The 24,611-nt window shown below is 34.4% G+C and overlaps 3 protein-coding genes across 4 annotated transcripts; 2 read left to right on the forward strand and 1 right to left on the reverse strand.

Moving 5' to 3' along the window:
- The first annotated feature begins 2,654 nt into the window (after positions 1-2,654).
- On the forward strand, positions 2,655-3,647 carry LOC131664154 (NTF2-related export protein-like). The gene is made up of 4 exons (XM_058935048.1): positions 2,655-2,826; positions 2,933-3,019; positions 3,095-3,239; positions 3,321-3,647. Exons 1-4 carry the CDS (start codon positions 2,818-2,820, stop codon positions 3,494-3,496), a joined length of 417 nt encoding a protein of 138 aa, XP_058791031.1. The 5' UTR covers positions 2,655-2,817; the 3' UTR covers positions 3,497-3,647.
- A 1,839-nt stretch (positions 3,648-5,486) lies between these two features.
- Positions 5,487-14,987, reverse strand: LOC131664146 (tyrosine-protein kinase Abl). 2 transcript variants are annotated; one of them, XM_058935041.1, is made up of 14 exons: positions 14,273-14,987; positions 13,001-13,034; positions 12,810-12,919; positions 12,427-12,725; positions 12,164-12,305; positions 11,948-12,078; positions 11,613-11,875; positions 11,350-11,521; positions 11,009-11,264; positions 10,805-10,939; positions 10,613-10,748; positions 10,417-10,544; positions 8,542-8,744; positions 5,487-7,764 (listed from the first exon to the last, which is right to left on the reverse strand). In XM_058935041.1, exons 1-14 carry the CDS (start codon positions 14,397-14,399, stop codon positions 5,500-5,502), a joined length of 4,401 nt encoding a protein of 1,466 aa, XP_058791024.1. In that variant the 5' UTR covers positions 14,400-14,987; the 3' UTR covers positions 5,487-5,499. The 2 variants fall into 2 exon arrangements, with proteins under 2 accessions (XP_058791024.1, XP_058791021.1); XM_058935038.1 differs by having other exon boundaries at positions 13,001-13,154.
- An 8,280-nt stretch (positions 14,988-23,267) lies between these two features.
- LOC131665969 (uncharacterized) lies at positions 23,268-23,858 on the forward strand. Its single transcript, XM_058938271.1, has 3 exons — positions 23,268-23,294; positions 23,377-23,592; positions 23,673-23,858. The coding sequence occupies exons 1-3, from the start codon at positions 23,268-23,270 to the stop codon at positions 23,856-23,858; spliced, it is 429 nt and encodes a 142-aa protein (XP_058794254.1).
- The last annotated feature ends 753 nt before the right edge of the window (positions 23,859-24,611 follow it).

A 24,611-nucleotide genomic window follows, 5' to 3' on the forward strand; every position in this document is an offset into this window, starting at 1 on the left:
AAAATATTACAAAGAATATCGCAGTTACTGCATCATGAAATCATCAGTAAGGGATTTCCGTTAAAAAATGATTATTCGAAATGTAATTCTAACACAAATGAAAATAAAAGCTTTTAGACAAAGTTATATTTCAACTGTTTTTACAGATGTAGAATATAAACTTTCCGTTTTTGTTAGTGTTTATAGACCAATAAAATCGACGTATCTCAAAAGTCTCTTATTTATTATTATATATTATTATTCAGAAAAATGTTTATTTTTTTTTATTTTACGGAAAAATGTTAACAGGTATATATTTGAGTCATAACGCTATTTGAAAATTTGCTATGCTCTCTTTTTCTTTCTTTCTCTCTTTCTCCTTTACATTATTTCATATTTTAAAGTGGATATTTCAAATCACTTTCAAAAGGTATTAATTTAAAATTTAATATTTCTATTTCAGTTGTCTTATCGATATAATTTATATTTTTCGACTGCATGCAAATTGTAGTGTAGGCAGAATCTCTACAAGTTACACACATTATGTGATTCTTGGAGTCCTTTCATAACTTCACTGACATATTTGACGCTCGCTCTACAACTTTACATTCTGCTATAAAAATTATTTCATCGTATTATACCTATACAAGAAATCTTGCAAATGCGCGCGCGCACACACATACATATACATACGAGATTCAATCTTGCACTAGCTTATATATTTAATTGCGATAATTTCATAGAAAATTGAGAAAGTAAATTAACAAAGAGATTGCTATAAAATTGAAATTATGAAACGTGAGCAAAAGCGCGTTTGTGGAGAGAATGTATACGTCGAGCAGCTACGCTAATAAATGTAGGTCTGATGACGTCACTGAGGCCCAACACTTTTGAAAAATCCAAGGAGAAGTAAGCGTCCTTCATCCCTTGATGAAACCGTGTGCAGTGACAGTGTTTGGAGGGCTGTGCAGTGCGCACTACAAGAATGTTGTCTAGCCAGTGACAATTCAAAACTGCGATATTTATATTTATAATTACGTGTGGCCATTTCTTATTTCTTGACAAAAATACCTTAATTCTTCCACAAGTTGATACATTGTTTTTCCAATACATTATTACATCGACGCGATGACCAGCATATAAATGCTCTAAATAGGATATTGTCGTTTTTAAAAGGCGTATCACTATCAATGAAAAAATAAACAGAAATAAGATTAAAAAAATAATTTCAAAGTGAACACTGTGTAAACAATGTTTAATTATTATTCGCTTAGCAGCTTTTTAAAATAATATTTAAAGAAGAGCGAGGCTCCTTTTTTTTTTAACTTTGTGATAAAATTCTCATGTATGAAATCAATTCCTGTAATAAAATGCTTTGCAAATTCGGCATCCCTAGAATCCATTATATTTTTCTAAATTGAAATATCACCATTTTCACATTTTCATTTGATTTTTAACCAATTATTTTTTTGTAAAAATGCCCTGTGAGTTAGGCGAAATTGCTACTCGGCGTGGCCCTTTTACATATCAGTTTCAACAATAACGAAAGATAATGCACTTTTTAAATACGGAAATTTGCAATTTTTGCATTACGAAACATTTATGTGTACAATGAATAAATTTATGTCAAATGCAGATTTTTACTTGGAAAGAGGATTATTGTAATTTTGGACTAAAAGTGACAGAAGCATGCAACGACTCGACAATTATTATGAATTCACATCAAACTCGTGATGATTTATACGCGTACTTTTTTGAAGCCTATAATTGTTTCAATAACAAATTACGGGAATATAGCAGGATTCATGTTATATTTGAAAAATATTCAAGGTTTAAGATATATAAATATGTTCTCATGTCCAGAGGAATTGCGCCCTTATAATAAGAGAGCTGTATTAATCGGAATGAGTTATTTTTAGGTATAACTGTTAATATTTAACGGTTATACGATCAAACCATATAAATTATTTGTGGAATTTTTAATAACTTAAATAAGTCCTAGAGTACTTAAGATTAATTAGTTATTGAAAAAATAACTCATTCCTACATGAGTTTATACAGCCAACGAAGATAGAAAGCTTAAGCATCTATTTTCGTTGATACAGTTTCTACAACGGTATTGTTAGGAAGGTATTGTCTATGTTAAAGTAGTTGATGTATGTACACATTACTGGATATTTGAAAAATAACCCATGCTTATGCCTTAATTATGTGCGCATGAGTGAATGATCTACTGATTTTTCTGGTGCATGTATCGCTATAATGAGAAATATTATTTATTTCTTTATAACGGATTGTTATAATAATATTTTGATTGGATAAAAAAATGGTGCGAGATTTTTGTTATTTTTGCAACGATTCAACACATTCATTTCTATAAAAACTGTATTAGAACGCTATACATAGATTCAATTTCTATTGATCTGCAAATGTTCAACTTTAGAAATTTTTTTATTGACGAAATCATAATTGAATTGAATTATTAATGACTAGCTATCTTTGCCAATCAGACGTAGTTTTTATATAATTTTTCCAGATTAATTTTCGTCGATTTCCCGCTCAGATTCATTATAGTTATATAGTTGGTTTTATTAATGTCAATGTGGTGCTCGCAGGTTGCTTGACTAGTGTAGTGACTATATATAGTATTTCCAGTCAGCTAGTATGTATGTATATAGCTGCGCTTTGACGCTAGTTCGTAATTAGTTGTTTGTATAAGAAGATTTGACATGTAACAGTATACTCGTATTATCAATCAACAACCTTTATCATATACACATTGTTGTCAGTTTTGCCATAAAATATAGTGTAAATAACTCAAATATAGGAATCGAGAAAATGGAAGAGGTAATGTATGAAAACAAAAAAATTAATTATCAATAAAACCGGCTGTCTTGTTCTCAAGTTGTTTTGTGTGAGAAATGAATTTTCAAGCAAGACATAACTTTTCTAGGACCTAAAATCTAAAACAGATCAAGCATGTAGGACTGCAGAAGATTTTATTAAATTATATTATGATAGTGTAGATAAACGTAGATATGTAAGTAATGTTATAATAAAATTGAATTGATACTTTTAAAGTATTTTGTACAATTTAAAATATTATCATTAACAGTTAATGTCAAGATTATATATGGATGATGCTACTTTGATTTGGAATGGTAACGGTGTTAAAGGAAAAGAGCAAATTCAAAGCTATTGGACAGAGTTGCCTGCAACGGATCATTCAGTGGTTTCTTTAGATGCACAGCCTATTATTGGTAAGATTATTGGTTAAATTCTATACAAAATTAACTAAAAATTATTAAAAAGGAAGTATAGAAAGCCTTACTTAATTTCAGCACCTTCTGTATCTGGACAATTATCATTTCTTGTTAGAGTTAGTGGCCAAGTAAAATACCAAGAGCAAGGCTTTTCAGTAAAGTCTTTTAATCAAATATTTTTAGTTACTGCAATGAAAGACAGGTGGAAAATAGTGAGTGATTGTTTTAGAACACAAGAAGCACTTGATAGTTGATTTAAAATTTTTCAAAAGTTAATTTATGTAAATGTCTTAGTGATAAATTGTTTTTTATATGCATACAATCTTAAAAATAATCAAATGTGCTAAGTTCTACAGTGCAAGAATAAAACTAACATGGTTGAATTTGATCAGTATTTTTATTTTCAATTCGATATCAATGTATAAAGCAATATTAAAATTTTGTATTAGCGAGTCAGTACGTTGGTTGATCGATCAGCGCCAAAGCATTCTGTTGAGAAAAATTAAAAAATAAATACAGATATAAATAATTCATAAAATTACTATAATACAATTACATAAACCGTCGATTTCGTATCCACCTTCGCCGATGCATATTTTGTATATTTTCCGAAGAGTGTGAATTTCTTAGTTTTTGATTACATGATTTACTTTATATAAAGAGCTCATGTTTTTGACTACAATAGTTTAAAAGGCGAAAGAGGCCGAAATGGGATTGGTGTCGTACTATCACAGATACTAAAGAAAAAAAACAAATAAAATCGGTCAACCCAAGGTTCGCAACGTAAAATACGCTAGTACATTACAGTTTAATAACAGGCAGTGCAAAGGAGGGAAATATTTCCTTTTACGTAAATGATTCTCATTAGTGAGTATATACTTGTTTGGCTCTATTCGATCCCGTTAGCACATAGAGCACATCTTGCATAAAACACTATTTCAAACAACTGCCCTTTCTGCTTCTGTCAGCATCAAGATAAGTAAAAAACAATAGACGTCATATAAATTTGTGTCTTATTCAAGATTTGATAATCTGGAAGAACATTACTGTTTTTTCACACGATTCATTACGCTTACGCTTTCTAAAATCACTGTTCAAATTTTTTTGAAAAACCTTTAAGTAGTAATTATACATTACTGATAATAACGAGAGAAAAAAGAAGAGAATAATTCATGCAAGCGTACAGTTACAATATAGTCGTCGCCCGACTCGATCTGTACAAATACAAAATCATTATATTGTCCCATAGTACACATAAAATGACTTAAACATATTTTGTCTTTATGATCTAAATCCAAGACTTGGCGCATGGTATACTAAGCGGTACTTGTGTTTTATTTATAAAACTCGAATGAATGGAGACGACGTACGATACTTTAAGCAGCTTGGGAGAATAAATAGTTTTGCATATTTCATGATTTTTTTGTTCTTTTCGCTATTTTGTGACTTTTTGTTTATAGTACTTTAACAATTATTCCCAATGAAAGCCACCATTATCGCAGTACATGAGTAGAGTTTGAAGTTTTGCTTTGTTACTTTTAGATTTTATTCGTAAGGGAAAGGCCGCTTTACATCGCGGTCCCATACATTTTCAGATAGGAGCATTCGACAGTACACACAAACATAGGAGCCGCGAAGACAGAATGACAACAAACTTCGCTACTTGTTCTTGTCTTAAAAAATCTCTAAACAATCTTCTCAGGCGCATCGGCTTTCATACATACGTGCACTCACTCGTTAATATCCAAATATACCAAATCCTACATCTCGCGTTTATTCTCATTCCCTAATATTTTCTTTTGTTCAATTAAAAATACCATTGAAGCAGTCTCTATGACGTAGTCTGAAAATTACGCGCTAGAAAACGGGTTTGCCTCATCATTTTTCGATCTCTTTATTCGAGCATCGTTTACTAATGACTTAGATCGATGGTTTTTTAATGTATATCTCTTACTTAAAAAATAATGTCTTTGAGTCGATCGTTTTCGATTACACATCGTTACACGTTAATAAGTTGCAAACCTCACTTGATAAAAATCTACGACGAAAAAGTTAAAAATATAAATGAAAAAAGCCCCACGAGGGATTATTAATCTGGTACTTTTGATTCTCGTACAGAGACTGGCGGAAGGACAGGCCAGAGCAGAGTAGGATAGAGCAGAGCAGGACAGGAAGGACTGAACAGGGCCTTATCTCTCACGCTTATCCGTTCGGAGTACTAAGATTTGGCCATCGCAGACTTGGCCCGGGCTCGCTCTTATCTCTGTACCACGTTGCTTACGTCCTTGATCGTGTTTTGCAGGTCGGTGAGCAACCTCGTATTTTCGCTGATGTTGCGGGTACCGGCTGCCCTCAACTGCCGCGCCTGCAGTTCTAGCCGTGAAAGCACGTCCCGGAACTGGAATTTAGCGTGGGACGGTATCGTCGCTTCTTGCGCGTAGTTAGCGCACATGCCGTGTAGCAGGCCCACCTTGTCGGACAGCTGCAGCCAGCTGGCCATCACGATGTTTGGGCTGCCCTTGAGATTGACGATGCTGTTCTCAATCACGTTCGAGATCTCTAGGATATTATGCTTGCTGCTACTGCTGCTGGTGCTGCTGGTGCTGCTGGTGCTGCTAGTGCTACTGTTGCTGTTATTGCTACTACTGCCCTTCGAACCAGGTTCAGAACTCTGCTTGGCTATTGTTTGCTGTTGCACTTCGTCCTCGGTTCCAAGCTTCACATGGCAGTTGGGAGTGGCGTAAATTGACGAACCAAAGTGCTTACTGGAGATGGGTTTGGGTGGTTTGGCTGGCACCACGGGCTTCTCGTTATCCGCGTTGGCAGGCGGCCACTGCACGCGACTCTCGCTTTTGGAGCTTCGGGTCGAGGCTCCACTGAATTCCTCCGGCGAGTCCTCGCTTGGCTCGCCGGGAGTCTCTTGCTTGCCACTAGGCGGTCGACTCCCGAGCTTTGGACTTGTAGGTACGGTCTGAGCGTTCGCGTCGCTGCCGCCAGCGGCCGACTCCTTATTCTCCCAAAGCTTCTTGAGACTACTTATACTACCAGTACTGCGCCGTTTATCGTCCGATTGCTCGTCGGCTGACTGGCAATCCAGCGAGTCACTCATTCGCTCGTCGTCCGATTTTTTGGCACCTGTCGCTTGGCTACTGCTGCCGCCGGCGCTCGGCGGTTTCTCCTCCACGCAGCTTGTAGACTTGTCTATGGCGTTGTCGACCTTCCGGAGCCGCGACTTGAAGTCGATTATTTGGTTTTCCGAACTGTCCTCCTTGGCCGGAGGTGGGTTGACTCTTCTCTCGACTTTCTTCAGCTTGAAGTTGAGAGTACCCGAGTCGGCCATCGGCGACGCCTCCTTTGGCTCCTGATGAGGCACGATGTTGACTATCGCGTACTCGTTCTGCTGTGGCGGCTTGCCGGCGGCGTCGACATTGAAGGTGGCGCAGAGTTCAGACAGTAACTGCGAGGCGGGATCAAGTGGAGGGAGACTGCTGCTCGGCAGGTTGCTCTTACGCAACGTGCCGGTGGGTTTGCTCTCGCAACTCTGCTTGATCTCGTTGATGAGCTTGAGCTCAAGCATTTCCTTCATGCCCGGCTTCGAGGAGAACGAACCCAGGCTCTGCTCGGTACCAGCAAGCTCGTCCTCCTCGGGTGGCGGTGGTGGCGGCGGATCGAGGAATGACGGCAGCTCACTTTGCGGTGACGTTTGGCCACAGGCGTCGGCCGTGCGACGCTCACTCGACTTGTCGCGCCTGCGCAAGTTGACACCGAACCGCGAGCTGGCCTCCATGACCGACGGCTCGGCCGTCTGCAGATCGGCGCCATTGCTGCGGGTCTCGTCGTCGTTAGGCTGTTCGGGCTCCTCCCGCGAGCGCCTTTCCGGCTTGGTGGCCTTCCTGAGCGCGCACGGCGACAGTGAGCCGGCGGCGTTCCTTGAGGGCGAGACAGAAGTCGGCACCAGCAGGTCGCACTGGTCGCCGGAGCTCAGCAGCTCGGTGGGTGGCGGCGGTAGGTCCAGCGGCGGCGGCGGAAACTCCAGATCGGCGAGGCTTGGCTGGGCCGGTCTTGGCGGACTGGCTGCACGGAACGTGGAGATGTTGGCCGGTGGGGCGCGGAAGGTGCGCAGGTTATCACCGACCTCAGACTGCTGCTTGCGTGCAGCACGGCTTCGCGGCGAATTGGGCGGGTGGTAGTTCCCAACCACGCCGCTCGATGAGTTGCTGCGCGTCATTTGAGCTGGCTGATGCTGCTGCTGGCTGCGCAAGCTGCTCTGCCGCGGCGACAACGATCGGTGCTGCTGCAGTACCTCGCTCAGGCTTATGGTCTCGGCACTGGGCTGTTGTTCGCAAAGCGACGGCGAGACTGGCGAGTTGGCGCCGCCGCCGACCTGTTCTTGGTTCGAGGGGATACCACTCTGGCGCAGAGATTCGAGGTAGGCGCCGATACGCGCATTCTTTGGCAACGTTCCGTAACGATGTATGGCTTTCTTAACATTTTGCACCTCTAAGGCTCCCACATGGACCAGCTGCAACATTAAAATGCATACAATCAATGAGTGCAAATTTACTGCTATTTATCATGGAAATTAGATAATTTATAAGCTAACAGTGAATGACAGTTACAAACTCGGACAGAGATTTAATAAATTGTATAATTGGTTGAATTTTTCTCTTGTCAATATTTAACAATTTCATAAGACAAGATTAACAAGAGATACAGCACAATGCATATGTGGTGTTCGTCAACAATTAACACAATCAAATGGATTCCAGTGAAACTTCATCGTTGATAACTAATGTTCAAAAATACGGTATAAAGTGTCATGTTGACAGAAGTAATCAAGTTTGAAAGCATTTCCCAGATCTGGATGAAATGTTTCATCATAAGATGTATATGTCTGTGCGTAGTAGAAATCCTTTGCGTACTCATACAAAAGTTATGTACAACGCAAGCTTCGTCGTATCAAAATGCAAATTGAGTCATTCAAAAAAAATATAATAATGACAAACAAAAATCATAAAAATAACACTAGCATTCAAGCAGTGTCGTAAGCATAGAAAATTCCGCATGGTGAATGCAATATGTTATTTAAAAATCTCATGTCAATCGCAGAGTGTAATAACGTCGAAGAGCTTGATTACAAGAAGGCAAATTGTTTCGGCAAAGCACAAGCAGCAGCGGCAACGGTAAGTAGTAGCATCGGCAGACACAATCGTAGAAAAGAGCATGACTGAATTAGCCTTGTTGCGAGTCGACTGAGCCTATATTTTTTGTGATAAAAGATACGAGAGGTAGGGAATACCTTCTGTGGCAGCGCATCCTTAGAAGTGTGAGTGCGTGTTTTTAATTTGTTATGGTTGGCTAGTGGTTCTGGCGAAGTGGACGGGGGCTGGGCGACGAAACTTGGCTCTGTTGTCGGCTGGGAGCTACCGTCGCCCCCCTCATGCTCCAACTCCCAGCCAGCGCTCGGCTGCCCGGACATCGTCACGATTTCACGTGTCACCCCTAAATCCGTCGTTTTAATTTCATCAGCATGATTAGCTTCTTTACGTTCATTTGTCTCTCTTGCCAATTAATTTATTAATCGTCACACGTTTTCATGGTATTCTCGTTAGTATTTTTAACTTGGTGGCTTAGATTTACATAGACAGAGACGACCGTATGATCCAAAAGTTCAATTTTTTAATCAATCACCATCAACTTGGAATGATAAAGTTTCAAAGAAAAAACTTCATTTGAAAGTACGAAAATTCACGAAATTATTAAACAGCTTCACACTAAGTAAAATATTCAAAATATTATATTTAAGCATATTCAAAGTAAAATAATTTAGGAAACACTCATCAAAATGCAACCAATGTTATTCGTAGAATTTTGATGTGCAATAAATTAATTACTGTATCATTCAAGTGTTCTTCCAATGAACTTTGGAATACCAGAAATGCTAATTATTAAATTCCAAAACCATTTAATTGATATACCCACATACATCATGAATTGACAGTTAAAAGTGTTATTAGGAGCTTATTTTCAAGACTGAGAATCTTCAAATAAAGTTATTAGAAATGTACCGGTAACTAAAACGAAATAAACTGAAAGTTGCCGTAATAAATTCTTAATTTAAATGATTTCTCAGTCCTGCAATAATTTCGGTTAAAAGTCAAATACTCGTGTACGGGACGGGTCATTCTCGAAGTGACATTACGACGTGAATGATGGTTTTTTACGACAAGTGAAGTTCTGCGTGATGATGATTTATTCTAAGAAGCGTGAACGCCAAAGTCCTAAGATAAAATGATAGATAAAACAAATGACGATGAGATGATGGTGACGATGACAATGAATAGATGAGCTTTGTTAGTGACATTACAAAAACACTGCTTGAATGTTATAAAATTAAAAGTGAAGCATGATTATGATTAGAAATTTTTCAACATTACCGATCCAGACATCTACTTGATGAAATTAATATACTTTTTATTATAACGGCTTACAAGATAAATTGATCATGTATTTTACAAGGGTATGTTAACAATGAAATTCAATATATTTTTTAAAGAAAGCAATATTGTCTAAATTGCTATTCTATTACAGGATTCGAGTGTGAACTACATGTATCGATTTTGTTTATTTCTCCATGACATATGAAATTTTGTAATATAAAAATATTATTTACACCAACATCTTCATACAGGGTGACTGAATAACAGGTCTATTCTAAACCGATTTGCATGCTTATTTTATTTACATTTAGTATTTACGAAAAGGGTTATCCAGATAGGTAGTTTCATGTCTGGATCGAATCAATTGAATAAACTCATAATACATTATAAAAATAATTCTACTGGTTAAAAGTTTCAATATTGCACGGAATTTTAATTTGCGTAATCATCAATTATTCATGCAGCGAATCAGCATACGATGAAAAACTTATTTTTAATAACAGAGCTGGGGGGGGGGGGGGCGGAGAATGACCCACATATATTGGAAGCATGGATGTTTCACGAGTATTACAATGCATAATGAAGAATTTATTAGTTTAATGAATATGTTAAAACATTAATGAAGATGAAACGGATGTTAATGAAGATGGAACGGATGTGAAAGGATACAAAATTTCAAGACAGGGCGTGCAAAAATATACCATTAGGTATGAATTATTCGTATGACGAATTACCTTGAAATATCTTGTCAATACCATTTAGATCATTGCCATCATGCAAGGCTACGTTTTGGATTTCAGTGTTTTGATGATCTTGATCCTGGTATGCGGAATCTCGAAAAGAACTGCATGACGATAAAAGGCTATAAAAAGAACATAATTCGTTAGGATGTCTGCTTAAAACTTAAATTACTCAATCTTTAAAAATTACCTTGTACGTTTGGGTGGAGCTGGCGCCTGTTTACCTTTTTTGTTCGTTGAACGTCTCATTTGTACCATACTGTTATTACCTTTGTTTGAATGGCCTCCCAAAAAGGTACTAAGCTTTGTGACTGAACTTGTAGATTCTACAAAATATTATATAAAATTATAAATGAATAATTATAAATAAAATAATTCTTACCTTGAGTGCTACTAGAAGTATGTTGTTCGGCAGCAAGTACCAACCCGTGAATATTTCCGGAACTACCAGTTTGTGACTTATTGTAAGATAAAAGTTGTACTTGACCCCCACTACCTTGTAACTGTTTTTCAACCTCTGCAAATAAACGTCTGTTTAATTTCGAATATGATTGTATAACAACTGATGGAAAGCTTATGAGTTTACCTTCTGTTATACTTGATTCTTGAAACATATTTTCCAAGGAATGGTGAATTTCTTTAAATGACGGTCTATCTGCCGCAGACCACTGCCAACATTGTCGCATCAGGTCATATACTTTCGGTGGACAACCGGGAGGACATTCCATTCGATAGCCTTTTTCAAGCATATGATACACATCAGTTAAATCCACTCCAGGGTAAGGAGACATGCCATACGTCGCAATTTCCCATAGTAAAATACCAAACGCCCACACATCAGACTAAAAATTAAAAAAATTAAATTCAATGTTAAGTTGCACGAATTTATGCTTTCTGCTGTCATACGTAAAAGAATGCTAGGCAAACCTTTGTAGAAAATTTATTGTATGCCAATCCTTCAGGAGCAGTCCATTTGATTGGAAATTTGGCACCGGCGTGAGCTGTATATGTATCATCTCTCATGAGACGAGCTAATCCAAAATCAGCTACTTTAACAAGATGACTTTCTCCTACAAGGCAGTTCCTTGCAGCTAAATCTCTGTAAAACAAACATATAGTAGCATGATAACTTAAAAAAAAAACAATAAGGTTCATATTCATCGAGATGCAAGCAGAAAACAATGCATTACCTATGAATGAAATTCCGACTTTCAAGATAGCTCATTCCACTTGCGATTTGTGTTGCCATATACATTAAAACTACAGCATTGATTTGGTGCTTGCTTTCATTACGTAAATAATCTAGCAAATTCCCTTTACTCATAAATTCCGTTATGATATAAAAAGGTGGCTCCCTTGTACATACACCTATCAATTGTACTAAATTCCTGTGTTTCATCTCCTTCATAATAGCTGCTTCTTCTAAGAAGTCTTTTAATGCCATAGTATCCTCCTACACAAAAAAATATTATAGTTTTAAATGGGTCAATCGCCGTAGATTTGAATAACAAATCCAATTAGTAACCTTAAGAGTTTTTACTGCAACCGTCATATTGTATCTTTTCCATACAGCTTCATATACATCACCATACTGTCCTCCACCTAACTTATGTCTCATTACAATATCGGTTCTGTTAATCTCCCACTCATCAGGTTCTATAAAATTGAATTTTTTTCTTAATGTTGAAATAACATCTCCATGGCTGGAGTAATTATTAAAAAAAAATGAACAAAAATATACCTGGGCTAAGAGGAAAAACTGTTGGTTTGTTACGCTTTGGTGCTGGATATAAAAGCTGAGTAATGAGACCATCTGCTAACATAGAATGATGATGGACCAATTCCGCTAGCGTATTAAAAATGCTCTCGGTAGTCACGTACATCTGCAATTGATACGTCATGTTATTTCTTCTTTTTTTACGATGATATTCATACATCAAAGCCATAAAATTAGAGTTGATGTTCGTAATTTTATACTTTTCAAATTTATCTTTGCTTATATACCTTTCCATCGCTATCTTCATTAATTCTATAATGATACACGCGTCCTTCGTATCTTAAAGAAATACTGCGCTGCCCTGGACTACTTTCTGATTCACGAACGAGAAAGCTTCCATTGATACCGGAACTGAGTAAATATTCTGCAGCATTTCTCGATATTCTGCCATGATACCACGAATGCTTTTCTAGAGAGTTAACTGGAGTCACGTAATTTGATGGCACCCAACCAACTTGGCCACTACTTGAATGAGCTTCGCACCATTCACCACTTTTGTTATAACTTAATATACGAACTTGTTCACCTATTGCAGAAAATTGAAAATTAAAACCCTTTTTTTATTTTCCAAATATTTGCAATGTATATTCCACTTTGAAAAAAGATGTACCCTTTTTTAAACCTAGTTGATTTTCCCCACCAGCTTGAAAGTCATACAAAGCAACAAAAAGTTGTGGATCATCCTCTTCTTGAGCTAGCAGATTTTCTTTGCTGGTCCATCTGAAGAAAAGTATAGTGATTAGTGCTAATGACTTTATTTTTCTGTAAATAAGTATATAACAAAATACTATTAAAACAAACCTATTTGCAGCTTCCAAAAGGCCACTATTTGACACTGAAACATGTTGATCTAAACTAGATTGCTGAGAAATAGATTGAATACTAGTACCACTAGGTGGGTCACCCTCAGGTAGTGCTGGTATGTGAGGGAGTGGTCTGCTTTGGAGTAATGCTTCTAGATATAAGAAGTCATAAATAATTCATTTTAGATATTATAATATTGATAAAAGTATTAAGGAAAGAATGTAGTTTTTAATGTTTCTCTGAGTATTCATTACTTAGCTAGTTTTTTAATTAGGTAACTTAATTGTTTATGTTTTAAATCTATTTTTTCTTGGATTAATAATCACAGTTGCACAATAATTGTAATTCTATTTGTTAAAGCATTTTATAGCTTACCTATATAGAAACTCTTTCCTTGATGAACACTTTACAGATCAATAATCATAGATATAAAAACTTGTTTCTAAGTTACTAAGAAGAAAAGCTAAAGAACTAAGACTATAGAATTCATGTTTAGCATACTGATTTCTAATTACATGCGCATTGAACAGGGAAACTGGAAGAACAATATGAAAAGGAAAATACTTTAAGTGACACCTGCGGAGGAAGCATGTATGTATAATTAATTTTTCAGCTAAATATAATTTAAAGCTATGCTATCAAAATATTAATGTTATCCAAATATTATTAATCCAATGCTGAACTATCAGAAGAGTATTTTCAGAAATATTTAGGGTATATCATTTAACCGATAAAAGTGAAAGCAACAATATGAGCTATGTAATGGTTAGTGAAGAATGAATGTTTATGAGTTAAGAAAACATAAAAAAAGATGAATTGCTATTGGTCATGGCCTGCTTAAGCTACAGTTGTATAGCCAACAAAGATACACTGTGCTTGAAGAAATTTGAAGTAGTCAATTGAACCAAGCACTAAGATATCAATCAAATTGAATTAAGTTTACTAGGCAATTATTGATTTATTAGATATGCAATTTTGATTCTGAACTGAAATTTACAGCAGAGTAGCTAATTAGATTGATTAAATGAATTTAAATTTGGTATAAGTACAAAGAATAACAAAAATATACATTGCAAAGTGAAACTCACCAAAGTGACAATAATAATAATAACAATAATAAAAATGATACGATTATAAAAGGCATTAGGTTGAGAATCAATCAGTGGCTGCGAAAATGATATTCAATCAGTGAGAGATGAAGTAGTGTAGGTATCAAATGAAAGAAGCGAGGCGATATGCTGGAGTCATAGGCGAAAGGGAGTGTAATACCGCTATGCTCAGTGAAGATGTTGGAGCCCATAGTCCGTGCATCCTTGGGATTCCTGGGTTGTTTCCTTGTCTGCCTGACGACAGTCCCGGGTGGGATGACACGGTCCTTGGTTTGTTGGGCGCCCATAGTTGGTCGCCGATTAGCATTCCCCCGAACGCATCAAAGATAAAATGTGGGAGAGAAAGAGGAAAGCCACAGCCAGCTAGCAAAGTGGGCAGCAGCAAGCGATGCCGAAGCTCAGGGCTTGATCAGAACAGCAGCAGCCCGGATGACGGCGACGAACTTGTGCGGACAGGCACAGTACACACACACTCTCTCTTTTTCTCTTTCTCTCTTTCTCTCTTTCTCTCTTTCTTTCTCTCTCTCTCTCTCTCTCTCACACAGAGACAGCCCGTCCACTCGACGGGATCACATATTGCGGCCGCGCTAGAAAATCGCCCCGGCACTGCACACAGACACTCGGCACACACGCACTGCAGACACTGGCCAAGCCCGTACAAAGTTCCTGATATCTCTGTTCGTTAAAGCTCTGTGTCAATGGGCAAGCAACCACGACGACGAAGGTGGCTGCAGCAGCAGAACCACGACGAGCCGCTGCATACTGTTCTCTCTCTCTCTCGCCCCTCGCTCGCTGCTCACTCTCTCTCTTTCTCTCTCTCAGTAATAGTGGTGCGGTTGCGACCTAGCGCTGTACCAACTGCTGCTCCTGCTGGCATTCGCCATATTTGACAGCTCTCTCTCTCTCTCTCTCTTTCGCTCTTTTTGTCTTGCGCTCTCGCTCGCTCGCTCGCTCGCGCCTGCCTTTGACGTCGATTATTTAGTTGCTGGGGGAATTGTTGAGCGGCAGCACGATATTGGTCTCCTCTGACTGCTGACATCGTCGTCGGTCGTCGCCATCGCCGCGCCGCATAGTCACGTTGCACTTTCAAATGTGTAATCCGTAGCTTCTGTACATGCGGCGGCTACGTTTTATATGCAAGCTACATGTACATACATAGAAAGAGCCCGGCAGGATATGTCTTTCCTTTCTCTTTATTTTTTTTTTGCGTTTGATCTCTCTTGCGAACGTGCTATGGCTATAGCTCACAGCTGCTGCTCGTCTAGGTACATAAAGTGCGGTTTTGTCCTCCCCGTATTATATATCTTTCTCTCTCACGTGCGCACACTGCAGCTGTACATGGCTACATGCATCACATGTAACAATCTGCAAGAGAGAGCGTTTTTTCTCACGCTCACCTGCAATTTTTCCTTTATATACAACATTACCAGCATATACTTATATTATAATGTAGCCGCGACATTATTATAAGTCGGTGCATTGACCTGTTTACAACTCTCGCAATAGCTTTAAATACATTGTTATAAATACGTACCGTTAAATTATGAAGATATAGTGTTGTAAAACAAACCTTGTAAAACAATAGTAATAAGTTGTAAAACTTGTTTCTGATTTGAAAAAGAAATTATTATTTCTAGATTTTAACTTTTGTTAAATTGAAAGTGGAGATAATCAATTTTTATCTTAAATTACTCTATTAAACTCTACATACATTAGAGTTGATCGATATCTATTAATACTGACCATAATATAGAATCAATTCACCATGCTATTGCATATCATCACTTAGAAAACGCGTCTGATTTAAAAAAAATATTTTTCTCAAAATAACGCTATAAAACTGAATATATTCATAAATTATAAAGTTTTAGTTCATTAAAAAAACAAACTTCAAATATCGGTTGAAGTAGAAGAAGTAATTCATTATAATATTATTCTAGGATTTTCTTGTGTTTATCTTAAATAACTTAAGTGGGCAGCATATTTATCACGATTGACTATATTTCCGATCTATAGTACGGAGCTTAAAATTAAAAAATTTCAATAAAAATCACATTTGACTTTGCACATCTACAAACTGCACATATTACAAAATTTTTTTACAATAGCAAAGTACAAATATTCATAAAATTGTATTTAGTTATTTGAAAGATAATAAGTAAAAGCAGCTCATTAATCTTTTTTTTTATTTTTTTTTTATTTGCGGCGTAATAATCAGACTATGTATCTTTTAGAGTTATTTTATAATTGTATTATCAGATATTTTCAAACATAACGCTAGCTATTCAATCACTATTTGTGGATATTCTTTTTACGTTGAACTAAATATTTTCTAAAGTTGCAAAAATGTAGACGAGGTTTCCAGAAGTGTATGAAGTTTGACGGCGTATTTTTTTCTTTGTTTTTACTCGTAATGAGCAAAAATTCAAAGAAAAAGAGTTGTGATGGTTCACGAGATCTCACAATATTGTTAAAAGTGAATATTTTGGAGGAAAGAAATTAGAATAGCTATCTGATAAAGTTTGGGTCAAAAAATAGATATGATGGTGAAAGAAGTGGAAGTAGTTCCCACAAGGCCTTAAAAATTCAACAGGTCACAAGTCAACTGGACCTACAAAACATAAATCACCATTTATAAAACATCTGAACCAAGTGGATCAGAAATCACAATTACCAAATTTTCAGGAGAAATATATTGATTCTAAAATGTATAAGTTCTTGTGCCAGTAGACTGATTTATTTATACAATAACTAAGAATATACTATTTCGACATTCCGTGCTCAAAGTATGACTTTGGCGTACACTTAGTTAAAACATGCGGGTAAAGTCAAACTTTGCATACATCGTATCAAAAAATACCGTACGATACATGTATGTTATATTTTTTACGACCCTCGCTCCACTCGAGTGTATAAGTACTACACGAGACAAGAATCTACTTTCCCGCACTTACATTGTAATGTATACTATTTTAGTTATCTTACATGTTATAAAGTTAAATAACTTCATAGACAATAAGCATTTTATGATTGCAAATTGAAGAATTGTTATTTTATTCATCTTTCTAAATGTCTACTTAGATTCTATTGATCTATAAAACGCTTATATTAATCTCACTTCGATTTGCTTAAAAAGCTGAAAATGTGCTTTTATATATATATATATATATATATATATATATATATTTTTTTTTTTTTTTTTAATAGTATTTAGTATGAATTTGTTTATTTATAACTTGGGTAGTGCTTATTTTTATTTTACAAAAATTATGAGAATTTTTATCTGTTATTTAAAAAAAGTTGTAGCACTCCAGCCGCATATAATAAGGTGTTATTTTTTGTATAGAGAGCTAAAAAGAAAACGATAAACATAACATCATGATAACTATAAGAATTCTTAAATGGCTAACTTTCGTAGTTAGTTATTATGATTTATTTATTAACCAATTTTGCTATTACTATGTAGTAAAGTCTTGCACTGGTACCTATACGCAGTAAATATAAGAGAAAATAAAACCGACACAATATAAGTAAATAAGATTAAACTGAAACAATGTACAATATCTAAATTTATGCCAATGTTAGTGGCTCTACCGTGTTTAATACGTTCATTTCCAGTAGATTATGTATATTGTTCTTTAATAAGCTTTTAACAATTGGTTTTTTTTTATTTTTACCGACTGTAAATGTCAGACCTTTCATATTACTGATAAACTGATAAATTATAATAGCAACATAGATTTGATTTCTACTGGTTAATGTTTTATGTGTTTTGTGCATAATTATTTTGTATCTTGTTATTTTTGCATTAGCACTATATTCAACGACCAAATTATTTCGATTTTTCATTACAACTTCCAGTGGAAATTGCTCCTTGATGGATAGTAGAAAAGGGAGATTCTTTAATTGTTTACGTAACATTTGAATTAGTTTGTTCTATATTGTTAATATACCACTTAATTTATTACCATAAGCTTCGTCCCAAGCAATATGCTACAAGTGGTTACACTCAGAAATAATGCACGTAATACATTGTTGTCAATAGCGCCTTAAAATCCACGTTTTGCTAGCTTCAACATTAGATAAACAAAATATTTGGTTTTCTGCGTAATATATTCTGAGTGATGTTTCCCACTTGAGTCTAGAATCACTACCCCCAGATACTATTATGTTTTGACTATTTTGAAGACATTTATCGATAAACGATTTGATGCCATCCAGTCGTTAACCATACTCAGGTAGTTATTCAACTTTGGTTCAAAACTTAACTATAGTTTTGTTCCGATCAAATAATAATAGTGTCACCAGCATAAGACGATATTGTATTTTCCCGCGATATATTAAGTAAATCATTAATGTATATTATGAATATAGCTCAGTGGTTCAAGAATGGTTGCTTGCGGTACGTCAAGTAATATATTGAACGTTTTACTTTCAGCTGCTTGATACTTAACGTATTGTTTTCGATCCGTTAAGTAACTCCTAAACATCTTATTTACAAGCCTCTAATTCCATATCATTCCAGCTTTACAAGTAATACTTCATGGCTGTCAGTGTTAAATACCTTGGCTAGATTCAGGAAAACAGCAATTAACGATCGTGATTAAATATGCAAATCAATTTTTCAAATATTTTAGCAACATTTGAGATTAATGATGTATGTCTGTTAATTAGTTGACAGTGTTTTATCTCCAGATTTGAGTATAGGTACTATTTTTGCTATTTTCAGTGTAGAAGGCATCAAGGTTGCTTTATATATGTGTGCGCACGCGCGCGCGCGTGTGTGTGTGTGTGTGTACAAATGACAAATGTACTCTAAAAGTATACTTATATATACATCCAACATCTTTAGTATTGATTTGTGTAGAACTGCCATCAATGCCGCCTGCTTTACTTTTTAAAGTTTGAATTGTTTTTTATATTTTTATTGTATGGTATATTGGAAATATTACAAGTACATATTGTTTTTAAGTCTCCGAAGCAGATTTGACGTTTGTATGGTATCACTTTTAATTTTTTCTACTAATTTTATATATTGCTGAAAACATCGTTAAATGATTCAGCAATTTCTCCTGGTATTTTGAATATTTACGATTGTTTTTTATTGATTGTACCTTTTTATCTCGTTCGATTTTCTATTTAATTTGCCATTGATATATTTCTATATATTTTTACCGTTATTTTTGGGCCCATTAAATGGGCTATTTCATCTGATTTGGACGTCTTTTATTATTCTATTCAAAATTTTTTTATGTTTTTTGTACTCTTTTGTTAATCATCGATGCCTTACGCCAAATCTCATATAGTTGTTCTTTTTTCTTTACGAGAAATAATGATACCTTTAGTGATCCAAATTTAAACGGGTCTTTTATTTTAGTTCTGCTTGAAATTATTGAAGTTTCTTAAATTATGATGGTTTTAATTATATTGCTTAATAATACTGATAGAAAGATATGTGAGCGTACCCTAATGTATATAGCTAGATTTATAGAAGGGATTTTAAACTTAAGACCATGTAAGCCCAAATGCCGTACTATAGTCACGTAGCTTTATAGTTAGATTATATTTAGAAAGAGTATAATAATGTTTCTGACTAAATATTCTGGTAGCTTGAGGGGCAGCTAAACAGCATAAACTATTTAAAAACTCAATATTAACAATATCAAAAAAGATTCAGATTATTTATTGATAATGCTCACAGAGTCGACATAAAAAGTCAGATCTAGCTAGACTACGACTGTATTTGTAAATTACTAAAATTCAAAGCGAAGCCTATTATCGGTTAAAAATGATAGGCCTCTTACTTTCCGAGTGTGTAGTTCTGCAAAAAATAAGGATATAGAAAAAATAGCGTTAAAGCTTTTCGTTTTGCGCGTCAATTAGTTTGTCAGCGGTGAGACTAACTTAATTAGTAAAGTTATAACATCGATTAGAAGCAAAAAAACACGGAATTTTGAGCTACTTTTTATGAGGGCAACTTCAAAGACCTGCCCTTCTATCAAAAATGAATAGAATATCGCGAAACAAATTCAGCGTGTAATTTGAAGTTTTCTCAATGCAATTGATAAATAATTATGAAAAATTATTAATTAATTTATTTAGAAAGTCTAATCTTAAAAAAAAATTCTCTTTTCAATGGCTTATTCGATTGAATTTGGACTTGGTATAAATTATTAAGTAATGATTAAACATTATGATTTTCAATGATCTTGTGAATAAATTTTTTAAGCATTTAAAGGCGAACCTGCTAAAGTTTTCAATTAATTTCAATCGAAGTCTTGCTTTCTACGTTTGAGTTGTTATATAAACACAAAATAAGTTCGAGTGCAACGTAATACCAACAGTAGCTTATTTCTTTCGTTAGTAATCATTCGAAATACTTTCTTTGAAGAAATAGTGTGGTGCGAATGCAGTTACGTGTATGACATAAAAAATGTAACTTTTCGTTAAGCAATTATTATAGTGTAAATTTGATTAAATCACTAGATTGTTATGAAATCAAAATAGCTGTTAATAAGTTATATGGAAAATATTCTAAAATATTGTACAAATACTGTCCGATATTAAAATGTTATAAAATTACGGTAGTTCATAATAGATTTACATGAAAATGGACTATGTAAAATTTAATATTACGTTGGGCTACACCAAATTAAAAAAAATAAAGAATCAAAGTTGGCAAAAACGCGTTTTTTGATTTTGCAAACCATGGTATTAATCTTCGATGAAAAAATTTTAAATACGAATTCTAAAAAATTGAGAAAGCTACAATTTGAGTCATTGTACGATGATGTTCGTTTATTGGTTATTGTAACAAGCACCAATAAACTTTGAAAATGGTCAAACCACATATCAAATATTTACTGTAAAAATAATATTTTTTTCATTCGTATTGCTCTTAAGAGAAAGTTATTATGATTAAAAAAAATGTTTCCTTATATTTTTCAAAATATTAATTAGTTGTAGATATATTCGTATTAGTTATGTAAAAAATGCTAATACTATGTGGCTTTAATTTTTTTTCGAGGTTGACATCTTTCCTCGGCTTACCGATCAACTATGCGCTTCTTCTGCGGTACCTAATAATGGTATCCATTTTGATACATAAGAGTGACAGCATGTTGGTCAGTAACATCTCAAACGTTTGAGAGATTCTATCAAATACTTATTATCTTAAACGAATTTGAATTTACTAAAGTTTAGGGTGTCATTTAAAATAAACATTTAAAAAAATAGAAATTGTTTGATATTCTAAAAAATTACAGTATGTAAAATGCGAGAAAGCGAGAATGTATAGTGTCATTGATAACAAAATGAAATTACCTGTTTATGAAGTTGGCATATAATTAAGTAGTCTTCGCTATATATTGTTCCTCACCCATGATTTCTTTCTCATTTTCTTTCAGGCCCTCGCCACATATGCGCATACGCGCGCGTACGAGGGCGTACAAACGCGTACAAATCGCTAAAAATTTTGATAGTGCCAACAGAAAGTTACTACTATTCCTCGCATGCCCCAAACGAACACACTTACTCCCGGAACAAACGTATCATAACGCTATGATAACGCTAAGGTTATGATACGTTTGTCCCGGGAGTAAATGTGTTCGTTTGGGGCATGCGTGGAATAGTAGTAACTTTCTGTTGTTGGCACTATCAAAATTTTAGCGATTTGTACGCGTTTGTACGCCCTCGTACGCGCGCGTATGTGGCGAGGGTCTCATAATCATAATTTCCTGTGGTAATTCGTTATTAACCCAGATTCATTACACTGAAATAAGCAACGAGGCGTGTGGTGGATATCTAGTCGATAGCTTTTCGATTAAATACTACAAGGGGATCAGCCGGTGAATAGTAAAAATTAACGTTTTCTTTGTGAGTATATAAAATTCGTCCTAATGAAGATATTGTCATGAAACCTTCTATGTCTTGTAGGACTTGGTATAAACTTTCATTTTTTTGCTTGTAAGTTCCAAAATCTTATTTATCGGCCCTAGAATGTTTCTTGAATCGTAATATTTTATTTGTTGAAAAAATTGACTTTACCACGTCTTTAATTCTGAACGTTAGAATGAATGAAAATCATTTTGGCAGAGTTCGTTGTTAATGTTAGGACCTGTGCTATAAAATGAGTGGAATTGATTTTCAAAAAAAATATTTTTTTATATTTTTTGACCAGCTTTTTGAATTTTATTAAGAAAAAACAATTCATAATTTAGGGAGAACAAGTTGACAAACGTGTTTTATGCCCATCAACGAATAGTTCTACCTGCTCTTTCACGAGCATGTTATGGTAAATTTTCAGTTAAATTCTTTTATCATTCAATTTTAAGTGTAAATGTTTGCGAATAATTTCGATATCTAAATATAGTTTATCATTATACTACTCAGATGAAGAACTAAATGAAAAAGTGTATTTTAATTCAGACGCATATCTGATGCATTGAGATGAACTTCAATTAGTTGATACATACGTATGATCTACTTTTCTAATTAATTTTTTAGATTCAAACTTTGTTAGACACTAGTTAGACAATTTTAGTGTTATTTTTGAATTTCAAATATTTAATCTATTCTACAAGTATATATTATAATATAAAACATTGTAGAGTGCGATGTGTATGGCGAGGTGTGTCATTGTATAATACCGAAAATGTCAAACAGCATGTAGCCATAAACTGATTCATATTATATATTTATGTGAAAATCTTTGTTTTTTAAATAAAAGTGTCATAGACAGAATTTCTTTATTTACTGAAGAACAAAAGAGAATAAATGCAGCACCCATGTTGACAAACGCGCTTACTCGCCGGCATCGAGCTCCTTTATAGTAATGCCGCGTTTTTGTTTATACGTATCATTTTGTGTCCCTAGATTATAACAGTCGAAGTTTTTTAGTAGATAAAAGTTGAAAGAACTTTATTGCAGTGTACGAATCTATCATATTTTATAGGTTATTTTCTTATTTCAAAATACTAACGACGGTATTCACGAAATATCTTGTAGATTTTGTAGATAAAACTTAATTAGATTTTTCTTAACTGTTCGTTTGTTTCGGAACGGTCGAGATATATAAAAATAGCTACTATTGTCTTATTTTATGGTATTTGAGATACAGAAAGTAAGAATTTTAGAAATGTCGGCAAATATAGACAATGACGATTATATTTTGCAAGAAATACGCATGAAAGTAGTACATCTCTCCATTTTTTACAAATTATTATTTTTGTCTGGTAAATAATTTATCTTATGTTTATTTTTAAGTATGCAGAAGACTTTGAAGAAATATTAGAATGCCCAGTATGCTTAGAAATACCAAATGGTGAAGTATCCATGTGTATCACTGGTCACCACTTGTGTTGCAAGTGCAAAGATTTACTTTTAGCAATTGGAAGCAATTGTCCTATTTGCGAAGCTACTTTTAGTACCAGCAGAAATTTCACAGTTGAAAAATTGTGTCAGAAATTTGAAGACATAAGAGTAAGCTGTAAATTATTCCTCCTAGATCTAGTTTTTAATATAAATGAAAAGAATTATAAAGAATATAACTTTTTTTATAGAGTTCTATTTTAGATCCAAGACATTCTTCTAACCGAAAAGTTATAAAAAACAAAACATCTGTATATGTCCAAACAGATGAAATTTTAAGTAACAAAAATATTTTGACTGAAAACAATAATATGGATTCTAAGGAAAAAGATTCTTTGATTATTAACACAAATAATAACATGACAACTTTATCATAAGTGCTTTCAAAATACAGGAGATGTAGTATGGTAATGTAATAAACATTTTTAAATTATGACAAATAATTATACAGTAAACTCTCCATTTTTTATTAAGTAAATTAAATTTGATTAATTTTGTAAGAGTGACCTAAAGAAATATTACTCCACAATTCTTCATAATATTTTGCTGATAACATTTTTTGTCTTTTTAGATTTTTAAAAGAATGATATGAAATAGATGGTTGCACAAATAAAATTAAGAATTTGGACCATACATTTTTGGTCAGTGATCAATATTCCATTGTATAGATAAGAGAAAGAGATTTCTAATTTTTAAATTATCCATTTCAATTATTCAAGTTTAAAACTGTAAAAATGTAAAATGGTATGTAATGTTATAAATGTAAAAAATTGTGTTTTATATTTGCATTAGTTTTTATATAAAATTCCTGTAATTCTATTTTATGTAATTTCATGATCATTCTTAAGAACTTTAATTTTGTAATTATGTTGATAAAATGCTATTACAAAATTAGAGAAAAATAAGTAGCAGTAAAATAACATTATTATAGAAATATTATTGAAAAAAAAGTGTATAATAATTTTGTGTTATATAAATATGTTACTATGATGCAAAATAATTTATTGTTTAACATATAAACGTAAACCAACTATAATAAAAGTATGAATTCAAGTTAAAGAAGAGATGCAGACATTTGATGTACAGCTTAATGAAATTGTAACTAAATCACTTATTTATTAGTTTGAAAA

The sequence above is a fragment of the Phymastichus coffea genome, unplaced genomic scaffold (assembly GCF_024137745.1).
Source record: "Phymastichus coffea isolate CEN01 unplaced genomic scaffold, Cenicafe_Pcof_1.1 PCOF00003, whole genome shotgun sequence".
NCBI classification, from domain to species: domain Eukaryota; kingdom Metazoa; phylum Arthropoda; class Insecta; order Hymenoptera; family Eulophidae; genus Phymastichus; species Phymastichus coffea.

Coding starts and splice junctions, on each gene's coding strand:
- LOC131664146 (XM_058935038.1), bottom strand. CDS start 14,399: ATGGGCGCCCAACAAACCAAGGACCGTGTCATCCCACCCGGGACTGTC. Junction 13,155..14,272: donor CATCTTCACTGAGCATAGCG/GTATTACACTCC, acceptor TCTTATATCTAG/AAGCATTACTCCAAAGCAGA. Junction 12,306..12,426: donor ATGAAGATAGCGATGGAAAG/GTATATAAGCAA, acceptor TATCAATTGCAG/ATGTACGTGACTACCGAGAG.
- LOC131665969 (XM_058938271.1), top strand. CDS start 23,268: ATGACGATTATATTTTGCAAGAAATAC. Junction 23,295..23,376: donor TTATATTTTGCAAGAAATAC/GCATGAAAGTAG, acceptor TTTATTTTTAAG/TATGCAGAAGACTTTGAAGA. Junction 23,593..23,672: donor AGAAATTTGAAGACATAAGA/GTAAGCTGTAAA, acceptor CTTTTTTTATAG/AGTTCTATTTTAGATCCAAG.
- LOC131664154 (XM_058935048.1), top strand. Junction 3,020..3,094: donor GTGTAGATAAACGTAGATAT/GTAAGTAATGTT, acceptor TATCATTAACAG/TTAATGTCAAGATTATATAT. Junction 3,240..3,320: donor AGATGCACAGCCTATTATTG/GTAAGATTATTG, acceptor ACTTAATTTCAG/CACCTTCTGTATCTGGACAA.